This window comes from Mixophyes fleayi, chromosome 1 (genome assembly GCF_038048845.1).
Source record: "Mixophyes fleayi isolate aMixFle1 chromosome 1, aMixFle1.hap1, whole genome shotgun sequence".
NCBI lineage: Eukaryota > Metazoa > Chordata > Amphibia > Anura > Limnodynastidae > Mixophyes > Mixophyes fleayi.
In genome coordinates, this window is record NC_134402.1 from 270,393,535 (window position 1) to 270,407,705 (window position 14,171).

At 39.5% G+C, this 14,171-nt stretch overlaps 2 protein-coding genes across 2 annotated transcripts; one reads left to right on the forward strand and one right to left on the reverse strand.

Annotated features, from left to right (window-relative positions):
* Positions 1 to 3,575: 3,575 nt before the first annotated feature.
* Positions 3,576 to 10,813, reverse strand: TOPORS (TOP1 binding arginine/serine rich protein, E3 ubiquitin ligase). Its single transcript, XM_075210885.1, has 2 exons — positions 10,614 to 10,813; positions 3,576 to 6,707 (listed from the first exon to the last, which is right to left on the reverse strand). Exons 1-2 carry the CDS (start codon positions 10,716 to 10,718, stop codon positions 3,708 to 3,710), a joined length of 3,105 nt encoding a protein of 1,034 aa, XP_075066986.1. The 5' UTR covers positions 10,719 to 10,813; the 3' UTR covers positions 3,576 to 3,707.
* A 35-nt stretch (positions 10,814 to 10,848) lies between these two features.
* Positions 10,849 to 13,569, forward strand: SMIM27 (small integral membrane protein 27). The gene is made up of 2 exons (XM_075210886.1): positions 10,849 to 11,218; positions 12,681 to 13,569. The coding sequence occupies exons 1-2, from the start codon at positions 11,174 to 11,176 to the stop codon at positions 12,786 to 12,788; spliced, it is 153 nt and encodes a 50-aa protein (XP_075066987.1). The 5' UTR covers positions 10,849 to 11,173; the 3' UTR covers positions 12,789 to 13,569.
* Positions 13,570 to 14,171: the final 602 nt, after the last annotated feature.

Sequence of the window (14,171 nt, forward strand, 5' to 3'; positions counted from 1 at the left end):
CATTGCGCGCTTCCTGAGGTCTATGAAAGTCCATCATGCTTCTAAACTCACTGCTTTCAAGAAATGAAAATCTCTCGTTTGTTGCATATAAATCCTAACAATTTACTAGAAGCTATTGAAACAACTATCCACATTAGCAGTATAGTGTGTGACATAAGAGAAACTTTTAGGTTTGCAAACCTTTTAGGTCTGTAAACAATCACAAGTACTACAACGTTTTTTTAAAATCTAATAAACTTTGTTAGGATTGCATAAAACGGACAGAGGTTGGACTTGCATTTCTTCGTAAAGCAAGCATAGTGTTTGAAGTTTTACAATTTACAAAGCACTGTAATTGTATGTCCATAAAGCCAAATATCTATTTAAAACAAAACAAACAAAGCTATAAAATATAAATTTTCATGTTGCAGTTTTTTCCTCTAAAAACTATTTTAAAAACAAAATAACAAAAAAATGGATTGAAGTTGTGAGCCCTGAGCATATCAAAACAGCAATGGGTAGATTAAAAAAAAATAATCTCAGTAAATAAAATTTACAATAAAAAGGTCATTTACCCAAAGCAAAGTTTCTGAATTCCAGTCCTCAAGTACTCCAACAGGTTATGATTTAATTTCCTTACTCATGCACCAGTGAAATCAGCTACTTGTGTGGTTTATGGATTGTCTCAATTGTTCCCATAGAAGGAAATAAAAATAGGATTTGTTAAATGCACTCAAAGTATTGGGTTTGACAAGTCAGAATGCCCATTATTAGAAGACGTATTGGTCCTCTGCGCTCACCATGAACACATAAACAGATACTCTGCACTCATATAATACACAATACTGTACTAACTGCTTTACTATATTAAAAACAGTGAATGTTAGTTCTACATATTGCATTATATGTTAAGCTGACTGCTTATTAGTCGAGTGTATCTGTTTCTTTGTTTATACAATGTGGGCAATCCCCTTCCCTTGCACACTAATCTGTACATGACGATTGCAGAGGACCAATGTCTACTTGTTTATATAATGTATGTCTCACTTCTTGTGCACCCAATTTCGAATTGTTTGCATAAACACAACTTGCCATTAAAAGCTGTGTACAGGCAAGCTTTAACCCGGAGCAAGGATAGCACCATGAAGAGGAAGTACTGAATATTTAATATGCTCATTTACCAATATTGCAAATAGGTGCAAAATTGTAACTAAACTACAGAACCCAGACACTTGCTTTCACTAGACAGCTAAAAGTAAATTACCAATTGTTGTTGCGGTTCAGTGCACACTGCACTTAAATGCAATGTTAGTAAATGTGCCTTACAGATACAAGGGGTACACTGACTAAAACGAGTGCACGGAAATAGGTGCTGTAACCCAAAGTACTAAGATTCTAGCGGTCTGGATTCTAAGACAGTTTTGAAAATGTAAGCAAACATCTCAGTGGTTTCCTTATTATATGTACACATTTTATACATGAAATACTAATAGGAAAGGGAGGAAACAGGTAAAAGTAAATATTTGCAGCACTCGACATTTCTGGAAAAAACAGCAAGTACTGTTGTTTGTTTTTTATACCCACATCTACAAAAAGGTAAACATGTGCTTTAAACAGAAAAATGAAAACTCCATGCAAGCCAGTTTTTCATTTAATGTCGGCTTACAAACACTACACAAATTCCTTTCATAGTCATCTTTTTTATATGACAACATAAAGGCATAGCAGCAGGAACAGTGCTGGGCAGGTATAAAGTATTAAAACTACATTACCAACTAAGCTGGCAGACCCTTTAAGGTCACCACTTTAAAATGGATGCCGAGGGGTAAGAACCAATCAGAAGTTGGAATTTCTGCCACTCTCACACCTCTTCTGCATTCCACAACCCTGGTTTTTTGCCTGGACTGTGAGACGAACCACAAAGTCCTGGGAAAATAGTCTACATGGAGCATCCTAAGTGGCAGCTTTTTTTGAAAAGAGCACATTAGTAACATTTAACAAAAAGTGGTAATGCAGCTGTATAGTGAGAGCATAATTATCCATTATGTATAAAGCATCGACATATTACTCAACGCTTTCATTGAGGGTATTGTGTAACAACATATTGTCACATTCAGAGTAAGACATATTGCTCGCACGCTACGAAACCTGCAACTATCACATGAGTGGGGTATACAATTCAATGCCGCCCAACTACCTTTACCAGTTTACATTTTGTTTTACAACTCAGTTTTTACTTAACTTTTCAGACACTAGGAATTTATGCTATCCAGTGGACCTCTTATTCACTTTTGGAAAATAAAACATTAATAATACAGAGTGAGTAAAATCTCAATTGCGTACTCCCGGGCCATATCCTGACCGCAGCCAGATGCTTAATAGCCAGGAAATGGAAGCAATCAGAGAGCCCTTCTGTTTCGGAACTAATTCAAAGTGTTTGACATATTCATAACCTAGAGCACATGACTAGTGTAGTTAATGATCGACCTTACAAATTTCTCTCCACATGGCATAGGTGGCAAGAGTACTTCTCTGCTACACATTCCTCTGCTTGAAAAATGTAAATAACGATACTTCAGTAATTGTTTGAGCTGAGTCTCGCTAGGCTCTATTTCCACTACCTTCTTCTCCCCCCCCCCCTACAATCTGCCCCCTCTCTGCTTTCTACTTTTTTTTTTTCCTCTTCCTCCCCCTTTCTCCATCTTCCCTTCATGGTACTCCGGTTATCTCATAGCCACAATTCTTTTGAATCTCGTTTTACCCGTATTTTATTAATCTCGAGGACCACTCCGTTTCTGGTGGTTCTGAGTTCCTTATTTCACCTGTATTATAAACTATCGCTGTTAGTACTGTTATGAGTTGTATGATCATAGCATATGCTGTACCGTTTATTCTTGACAAAAATCTGAATAAAAATATATTTCCCCAAAAAAATAAATCTCAATTGCGATGTGAAGTTATCAATACACCTATAAGCTATAAATCTGTGGCACTCCTTTTGGTACAATCTGCAATAGAGTCTTTGGCATTCTTGAATTTAGCTGGTTGGGAGGGCTGAAGATCCTGTGACACTGGTCTTCCTTAAGCTTTGCAAGATACTCACGAGCCAGTCTTGAAAACTGGAAGCTTTCTATAATTTAGTAATATTGCAGAACGCTTCTTGAGGGCACAGTGAATATGCAGTCATCGGTAAATGGCTGTTCACGCATTGATACATTGAAAACACATAAATATATATATATATATACTTGCTGATAAGATTATTAACTTCACACGGACATGCAAAAAGGTGAATACAGAAAAAACCTTAACGCATGTAATATACAGTAAATGTAACATGTGTTTATATGTTGTTTGCTCAGATTTCTGTTAAATATATAATCTAAAGTATCACATTACCATACAAAGTACTGTACGGCCCTAACAGACAATAGGAGATCATATAGAAATGAGGACAGACAACACTTCTCAATAAAGTGGAATGTAGAGCCAAGAAACTTCCCATTAGACAGAATATAACCATTTGCATTAGGTAAAAATCCCCATGTATACACTGTATAGAGTGAAATAAATAACAAAACACAGACACATAGAAATTATCATTATTTACAAGGTTTATATTGTATTAAAATTTTGAGGTGAAAGCTGCACTTTGAGTAATTACTTAAGCCTGAGGAGAAAAAAAAAGAAAAAAAAAAGGCTCCAAATTGTTGGCACTAGGTGCTCAGTCATATTTCCAAAGCATCAGTGATCGTCTGAGCAAATGTATCTTGGGAGCTCTCTGCAAAAGATTCTTGAGAGTCTGTTATTACAATAGGTATTGTGGAAGTCAGACTTGAAGTCTGTGCATGACAGTGTGATGCAGGCATTTCAGCCATGGCAGCTTCCTCACTACTAGACTCTACTTTAGGTGAACTGCTTGTTGTGGGGAGGGCTGGCTCATCAGAACTATCATCAAAATGTAAGCCGTCCAGTATTCCTGTGGCAGCATCCAAGTGCCCATAGCTTGAAAATAAATCATAGCCTTTGGAATAAGGACCTGACTCTTCTACATTAACTGGCTTTGTGGTGCTTACTGTAGCAGAGGTAGCTGGTGATTGGCTGGGCACAGCCATGGTAGTGTCCAAACTAGGATTCTCATCAGGCAGAATAGTACTGCTGTCATTGCAAAAGGAATCCTCTAGCATTGTCGTGTCACTGTCACTATCAATTGTAATGATAATTGGAGAAGCAGCTGGATAACTGGCTGGCTGTTCACGGCGATCACGTTTACGTTTTTTCTTGTGCTTCTTTTTTTTTTTATGGTGTTTTCCACCCTGCACAGACTTCCCTTCATACACTATTTCCACACTTGGGCTTCGTGTCTTCTTCTTCCACTTTTGCTTTGGCTCATTTGAAGATGTTTCAATTAAATCATCCTTGTAGCCTCCCGAGTTTCTGGCTGTGGAGCTCATGCTTGCCTGCATACATTTCTCCTTCCCATTGTCGACTTCCACTTGACGATTGCTCTCTTTTTTTTCCTGAGTCTCTAGATGACGAGTTTTGTACTTTCTCTTACCACTAGGTTTGTCAGATTGAATGTGTTGTGCACCAGATGTATTCATTCGGCTGCTTGAACGACTTCTTGATCGGTATCGGTGGTGTGCTTTGCCAGTAGTAACACCTTTTTGCCTTTTTGAATCTTTCCTTTCAGAATAAGACTGCATGCTATATTCTGGGCTGGCAGAGCGTCTAGAGTAACGACCTCTACTACATGCACGTGTCCTATAGTATTGCTCATAACCATCCCTGTCCCGGTTTCGGCTATAATAAGTGTATTCCCATTGATATGTACTCCGATAATTGTCTGCTGGAAAGTAATTGTCACTATCACGGCTCCGGGATCTTCCTCTGCTGCGGTTTTTACTTATAGAACTGGCTCCACCTCTTTCTCTTGAGCTTTCACTTGTCAGAGACACAGTCTGGCTTCGCCAGGACAAGCTTCTGTCTCTACTTTTGGATCTCCTCTTTTCCCACCAATTCTTGTGCCTACTCTTCTCCAAGGTTTTGCTACTTAGGCTGTTCTTGCTGTGCCGTCTGCTGCGATTCTCATAGGCCCTATTGCGAGAAGAACGAGAACAGCAATCTGAGCTCTGTGATCGTGCCCTCCGTCTTGACTTTTCCTTGTTGTGTGACTGCCCTTTATATTTTCTGGATTCATGAACATTTTTTGATAACATATCTTTCGCCATTCGTTCTTTTTGTTTTTTGGAATGCTTTTTTTCACGAGATGTATCCAGTTTATGTTCAATTGTGCGTGCATGTTTATCACTTGATGCAGATGATGAAAGAGAGGAAGAACTCCTTGACTCACTACTATCAAGTAACGCAAATGGCTTAAGTTGAGGCTTACTGGTCTGCTCAATCGGCACCTCACAAAGGGAACCTTCCGAATCAGAAGAGAGTTCAACAAGTTCTGGTGTTCTTTCTGCCAGTGGTTTAACATAACCAACTATGACACACTCATCAGAGGGAAGGACCTGGTCCTGCATGCCTTCACTGGACTTATTTTGTACATTCTTGGTAGCTAGTCTACTGCTAGAAGGCTCTTCATCTGAACTGTCTACTGTAGTTAAAATACTAGTAGTTGCCTGATCCAGTGTGAAGTAAGAAGGCCCTGGGGTTTCATCATCCCAGGGAGCTTGTCCAACTGCAAGAGAAGATGAAGGCACATCCGGTTCCCTACTATTCGCTTCATCTGGTGAAATAGTAATAACAGAGGACTCTGATTGGCTTCCCTCTTCATAAGAAGGAGCAGGACAATCATAATTGGCATGCTGATCAAATGCTTCAATATTATAGGGGCAGCGGGCAAAGTTGATAAACTCATGTAGAAAATGGTTTATACGATGAAGCAAAAAAGGCTGCAATTCCTCTGCAAAAGCTTGACTTTCCATATCATAGCGTGTCACATTGCTCATAACGATATGCTGTACAATATTGACAAGGGAACCATGTGTGCCAAATAACACAGTTAACTCCCGTTTTAGCCAGGGCACTAGCCGATGAAGGCAAGCAGGATTTCTGCGGAAAAATTCAGCAGATATATCCCTATAGCGTCCTCCATCCTGGATGTTCCTGACACGTATTCCAGATCGATAAAGTGCCCTCCTGAAGTTGATGAGTTCCTGCTCTTGAATCTGTCTCATTGCCCGGCCCTCTGCACTAGCTTGTCGCCTGGATGCCAGTTTTCGCATCATCTGATGAATATCGCTACCCCTTTGCTGAGATGGTAGATTAGAAATCCCTTCAAACAAAATGCCATTGTCTGGAAGTGAACATGTTCTTTGAGTGGAGGATCTTAATGATCGCAAGGGTAATGGATTATCATTTGTCCTGGTGGTGCGGTAGCGAAATCTAGGTCCTACAGGAGAGCCATTTAATGTGGGCCTCAAAACATACTCTTTGAAATCATCTTCTGCTTGAACACTATGAAAGATGGAATTAAATGGCTGTTTGCAGAGGGGACAAACAGCTTTGTTTTTTGCCCATTCCTTGATGCACTTAAAGCAAAACCTGTGAAGACACTGGTTTAAATGGGCCACATTATCAAACTTATCCAGGCATATGGGACACTTTGAGTCAGGAGAAGCATCTGCAGGGGCTCCACGAATCTGCAATCTACTTGTACCAGCCGTTGGTGAAAAGTTATCATCCACTGTGAAGTTATCTGGTGTCGATGACATCATCTGTAAAAAGTAAATTATATGTAAGAATATGGACTTTAAAAATTATCCATTGTGGATTTTAAACTATATATAGTCCATATATGACTTAAAATGTATAGAATTTAATTTATATAAATAAAAACACAGGTGCCCCTATAGTGTTTGGGTTGTTGATAAATACAAATTTAGAACATGTACATTAAAAATCATATATTTTAGATGATCTGTATGTCCTTAAACTATTGTGCCTGTCCAAATCATAAAGCCTGTTTTTTACTTAGATTCTACAATTCAGAAAGTTAAAACGCAAAGCAAAGATGATCGCAACCTTGATTATAAAAAACTTTTAATTCATAGTATTTTACCAGGTGAAAAGTGACTTTAAATACACAATCTGTATAGAACAACTGTATCAAGTTTAATTAATCAAGATTATTCTTTAGGTTACTAGAATGTAACCAACATAAACAAACATTTCATGCAGATTACAATAATTGCATTTGCTTCAAAAAAAAAAATAATCTACTTATTTCTATATGGTATATATGTTCAATTGCACCATTAAATGACTAACTAGTATTTAAAACACAGAGAAAACTAATGTCACTAGTGAAAAAACAAAAAAAACAAAAAAAAAAAAGTCTACAATTTCACAAGTTGACTGTATGCAGATTGATACTGTTCAGGTAAATTTAAAACTGCTTATGCAATCTTTCTGCCACAAGGTGGCAGACCTCTCCTCTTTAATACAACCTAGAGAAATTCCTATGTGAAGGACTCATACCTAGAAAACACAAATAACTCAGGTTTTCCCAGTTGAAGTAATGATGACAAGGCATATCTGAGTAATACTTAAAAAAATGTCAGGTTCCCTGCCTGTGCCACGGTCCAAGAGAGGATCATCTCTCCTGTTTAAGCAGGCATTGTCCTGCTCACCATAGCGGACGGACGGTCACAATAGTGGATGGGGGATGCCACAACTTTCCTATTCTTCAAAAAGAATCTGCTGCTCAAACAGTTGGACACGTCAGGGGAATTTCATTTTGGTGTAATGATAGGTGACACTTACTTTCCTCAATTGCCTAAAACAGTGTATCCCAAACTTTCTCAGTTCAAGGCACCCTTAAGGTCTCCATAATGTTTTCAAGGCACCCCTAACTCAAAATAATTACCAAGTAGTCCCCCGCCTTGCTTGCCATTGGCCCTGGCACCCCTGTTAGACTGCCACGGCGCACAGTTTGGGAAACACTGGCCTAAAAGCTAAAGCATAGGAGGAGGCTCTAGGAGTCAACTGGGGAAACGGATGAGATACATGATATCTATTAAGATAAAGATAAACAGTATACAACTAAATGTCTACAAATATGTGTGTTTATTTACAGTCCATGCTCTTTAAATTAGTTTATGGTTCCAATGCACTGAATGAGAAAAAGATATCAATAGCATTTTACCATTTACTGTAATCTGTCATATCGGAATGCAGCCATCTTTAATATAAGCAAAGTTTGGTTCTCAAGTAATTGTATAAGGCCGCTTAAAAAATGGTAGCTAAAAAATAGTTGTGGGGAGACATCTTCTTTACTATAGACATGAGTTTGACACCACAAACTTCCTAAATGAGCTTCACTGGAGCCTCACATAACTACTCTGTACTTTTGGAGGACCCCATTCTTCCAATATCAAACTCTCAGTTTGTCCTTTGTATCTCATCTCCATAACCCTCTGTACATCATAACACTGATTCCCACAGGATTTGCACACTTATCTCCTGAAATAATATGTGCTGCTGTGAGCCAATATAGGAACTTTCATTGTTTAGAGACTGTATTACCCTATTAGTAGAAGCACCTTGACAGGGTGGGCGATTAATCATAAATTTGTAAATGTGTGTAACGGAGATTTCTGCATTTTACATACAAGTAGAAGAGCAGCAATTTTACTGGTTCACAGCAGTTTGCTGTGTGGATTTTTCTCTATATTTGTGCCTTTCAGGATAACCCCACCCTTTCAAGCAACTGCTGTGAACTATTAATTGATTTAGCAACTTCCATTTCTGTACTGGTGTGAACATTACATTTATTTTATTGGCTATAACCCTAGTCAAACACACTTTAGGTCTGGGAAACAAGGCGAAACCTAAAATAAATGTGGAGAAAAACCATCAATTCAAACATATTAAATGGCACTGACTAAAGCCTCAATTACTTGTATATAAAACGTGGGGATCTTTTTGAGATTGGTGGCCAGTGGGCCACAGTAATATTAATTTTGTATCGCTGCATAGCGTAGGGATACAAAATGTCCTGCTACTTGAATTTATCAAGCCAGGGCTCATTGGCGAACCCCGCTCCCCCATCTAAACAAACATCTCCTTCACCAGCAGCCTAACATTGTCGGCGAATGGAGGATCAGACTCTAGTGGCTACTGCGCACACACGGCTAAGATCACACATGCCCTTTGCGATGGAATCCCAGGTGCAGGACACAGGCATTTTCCTGGGCGGTGATGATTAAAAGGGTAAGCCAACGAAATCTTGACATGACGTTAGGTTTTTTTTTTTTTTAAAGGCTGGCGCTGTAAAGCAAAGCTTTTCCTTGCTTGTTAAATTGAGTCACATCACAATACCATCTATCGTTGACTGCCATAACCAGCATTAAACAGGTTAAGGCAGGAGACATCTCTGATTTATCCTGCTTTAACCCCTTCATAAACTAAAAGAAAAGCTGCACGGGACATTCTCTGGAGAAAACAGATGTTTTCTACTGATTTTTGACTCATCACAGCTTTGTAAACAGACCCCTTAAATTAATTTTGTAAGATATAGTAACGGATGACAGCTGTCCGATTCATGTATACATCTCAGAGTTTAAACTACAGCACCTGGCAAGTATTACCTTCTTAATATTGATAACCATTTTTTCATTTCAAGCAAAAACAAGCATTCCTGAGAGACTCTCCACAATGTTCACCAAGTACAGAGACATTATGTAGAAATAGTACCTGGGGGTAAATGTATCAAGCTGAGAGTTTTCCGGCGGGTTTGAAAAGTGGAGATGTTGCCTATAGCAACCAATCAGATTCAAGCTGTCATTTTTTTAGAATGTACTAAATAAATGATAGCTAGAATCTGATTGGTTTTTCAAACCCACCAGAAAACTCTCAGCTTGATACATTTACCCCCTGGTGTTGCTTAGACCCAATGAAGGGAGAAGCTTCTGAAAGCACACCCATAAAAATAAGTAACAATACTTCAGAGTTCAAGTGTGTACATTATTACAAATGAGGAAACGCTTCTATAGGAAAAGGGTTCCATAAAACGGGTAGGGTACTTAATGCTGACAGTGAAGATGTGGGCACTTAACCTGCCGAAATGAACATTGTGAATGTCGCCAACCACACTATGGACGTTCTCAGCCTGTCAGCACAATGCAAGTGTCAGGCATATGTCAGCAGGTTAAATGGCCACATTTCCAGTGTTGGCATTATGATCGCCACTGCATAAAGCATACATGCCCTTCAGGGGCTGGCTGGCTGGCTGGCAGGAGGGCATCTGCCCCCTGTCACATAGTAGGGTGCAATAGACTGCGGCACTGGGCTACCTGCATGCTCTTCCCTTTACAATGTTCCTAACAAGCTGCTGAGCCAGTCTCAGGGCTCAGATATATCAGCCTGTCCATGAGGCCCTTATTGGGTCACTCACAATCGCTCACTCTCTATAGGGTAAGAGGGGAACAGCCGCTGTCACTTCCTGCCAGGCAACCCGGAGACTTGCCGTAGTACATCAGACCCGCTCCTCTGTGCCCAGACACCTATCCAGTGTACTATATATGATATATCCAGTATACTATATATGCGCTGAGTGCCCCCCAGTAGACAGATGTTCTACATTCGGGGCAATAGATAATGACATGTAATAATACACATACCATCCCCAATGCCTCCTCTCTCCAGCCCGCTCTCCGGCGCTTACTCCTCTTCTCCCTCATTGTGGAGCTTTGGTGTCCGGGTGTCAGATCATTTCCCCTCAACATATCTGTTACACAACCATTCGCCGCTCCCCGCCTCCTCTAAGGGAACCGGGGATGCTGGGAGTCTGCCATAGAGCACCGAGAGACACAGGAGGCGACCGAACCCTGCGCTCACCGCCCCCTGCAGGTGAAGAGGTCCAACTAATAAATGTAGAGCGTCTATAGAGAAGACTAGTTGCAGAGTCATGGCTGTATTCCCTGACCACATGCAGTAAGCTAACAGGCGATTTGGGTCTTGTAACGTGTTCCGTTCCCACAACGCCTGTGATGTTCGGGGTTAGTTAGTACATTATATATATTTGTTAGTGTGTAAGGGCTTTCCAGTCTTAAAAATGTCCGCGAGTCGCTACTTTCAACCCAACTGACTTAATGCCTGGGCGATTGTCATTGGAGCGTTGCTATAGAGCGCAGATGCCAAACCGAACAGCTAAGTGGTCCTGAACAGCAAAACACGTCTCATGATTCTCCTCAGCCGTAGAGCCCTAGAGCGGGTCCACTCCCTGGTAAGTCCCCGATACTCCAATGGCCCAGCATTGCGGCGCAATATGACAAATATTCCTCTTCAGTATCACCAATATACATCCTTCGCCATCTAAAGCCACCAATAAAATCTTTATGCGTTCCCACACCCGTATCAAACGTTTACTACTGCAGTCTCCTCCTTTATGCCCAACAGTATATGCCAAACTCTACCCCAAAAGTCCTTAACAGTTCCAACTTTAGTCACAGTGCTTTTATGTCTTGTCATTACGTATACATTATTGTTGTCTTTTTCTTTGAGTAAATGTATTGTTTTAATGTATTACTAAAATGCAGGATAGTCCGCTGCCCTTTTGAAGGCTAGACCCTAAGGGGCATATTCAATTGTCCGTGGGATTGCCAAAAATCCTGTGGTCCGCCCAGGATTACAGTTATTACGGGAATCCTGCGCGGAAAAAACGTTAATACAGTAATTTACTCACTGGATTTCAGCTCGGAGCTCTGGGAGCTGCGAGCTGAAATCCAGCAAGAGATTACCGTATTAACGGTAACAGTTTTTCCGCGCTCAAACCCGTGGACAATTGAATACCCCCCTAAGTGTATCATCATCATCATATATTTATATAGCACCACCAATTCTGCAGTGCTGTACAGAGAATATTTCTCATTTGGCAGTGTCAGAGGAAATTGGAGTCAGGCTGCACATTACTGATTTGGATTCTCCTTGAAAGCAATCCATCCAACTACAAATTCCTAAAAATCTTCCTTTATTTTCCCATAGGCTCATTCTGCATTCCCTCTCAAACGGTCTTCTTTTTACCCCATCCACTATTGCTGTTCTTCCTCTCTGACTTATTTCTATCCCTGGTACTTGCCTCTTTAATCTGTGCCAAACCTAATTTGAGCACGGTTTCTAAGATCAAGCATGGCTGTATGCTACCCTTCTGTCAGCACCTTTAAATGATTAGCTACACATTTATATGTGAAGTGTTCACCTAGCAAATCAGATAACTAAATCTTTGGGACAATAACCCTTTCCTGTTGTATTGGATCTTCATGTTACTTCAAATTTGTTAGTCATATTTTGTAGATTAAATTATTTATTTCCAAATGCAGATCCCATGTCTATCTTGCTTAGTTTTTTTTTTTTACAAAAGAAAAACACTCCCAAACACCTTAGTGATTTTTGTTTTCTTTTTAGAACACACAAGGTACAGGCAATAAAATTAGGTTTGACCCATTTAAAAAGAGAAATAAATGTTGCTTTGGATGCCCTTTGAGGTACATTTTTTTGTGCTGCAATAGTTGCATGAAGGTGACCCGGGTGGCTATGCTCTACATATAGGTATAGGTATCTAGATAAAGGTTTATCTGTAATTTGGAGAACTATGCCTATAATACACTTTATTACATTTACATATTACTGTCTTACCCCACACTCTCCCTGGAATCCTTATTAAATTGTTTTATCATTCTATCTTTTAGATTCTCTTCTGTATTGTGGTAATCTCCTGGGGCTACGTCCTGTACGCAGCAAGAGTTGCAGCAATATGGCAGTTGCAGAGAAAATATCCAAATCAAATGTTAAACTGACAATATTGGCACTCTTACAGTTAATTAAGGAGAAACAACTCTTTCCATGACAACCAGACGGAGAATTTCCAAATCCAAATCACGGACTGTTTTTTTTTTTTTATGGTGCTAAACTTCTCTTCGGTTTTAAATTTATAAACAGTCTAAATATTCTGGGAATATGAGATTGCTTTTTTTAAAGTTAGTTTGAACCATGATAAAGTGTTCTACATAATGTTTGTAAGTGGAAAAACATGATACACAGACAATATCTGTTTTTACATAAATTTGTTTTTCCTATAAAATACATGTCCTTGAGTTATTAGGGCTTGTGGGGGTATTTTGCGTCAAGTGGGGGCCTGATGGCGTGTGGACTATTTGGGCTCCAGCTGAAAAATAAGAAAACTGGAGGAGGTGTGAGAGGTATGTAGGGAGGTCTGGGTGGCACGTGGTGGAATTTCAGAGTAAGTGATTTTAGGGGCACATTAGGGGAGTGATGTGGGTGTGTAAAAGTCATTTTTGAGCTGTTTTTTTCCGTACTAACGGTAAAAAGACACAGCCGCGATGTTCTCAAATCTTCCCCTTAGAATGTAAAGACAAAGAATCACTAGTAACAAAAAGACTGTTTCCAGCTAACATTCACTTGTACATACAAAATGAGTAAAAAAATATTGTATTACTTAACTCTTTCAGTGCCTTCACCATAGTTTCTACTGCTGCTTGCCCACTCCTACAAGGCCAGGTTTGTGAAATTCATATTACCGGATTCTATTACATACTTTTTTCTTTTCCATCTATCTCCCAGCCCCTGGTGGTATTCTAACAGTCACCTGGCTTTTCAATTATCTTGTGATTCTTGCTGTTTAGAAGTGACTTGGGGAATTTAATTCTCCACGATGTCCCTCTAGAATGGTTGCAAAATCACAGATTTTGCCTCACACCCCATACAGGTGCTCAGGAAAATCTGCGATGTTACATACCATAGTAACTTAGAATCCCGGTGATATTCGGCGGCTGATTGTATTGAATTAAATTGTCCCGGGTGTCCGTAAAACAATTCATTCCATTTACTAAAATAGGACTTGTGCCCCAAATCAAAGATATTTTATTAAAAACTGCTACGCCTTAGCAACATCTGTAACCATGGAAACAAACGAGTGCTATGTTTATTTCCATATTTGCTGATGTTATCTTCTCAGATAAAAGCTTTTTGCTGATTGTTTAATATGGGTTGCTGCACATTTGCATCTTGGAGCAAAATAAATAACAATAAGGGTCTGTAAAACAAACTAAAGATACTGTATTTATTTTCTTGAAGTTTTCATTTTAGCTTGATGTGTAACTTTCATGCATTTTCCCAGTCAGTTTTTTGTGCCTTAATCGTTTATGTTCCATTTAAGGCCA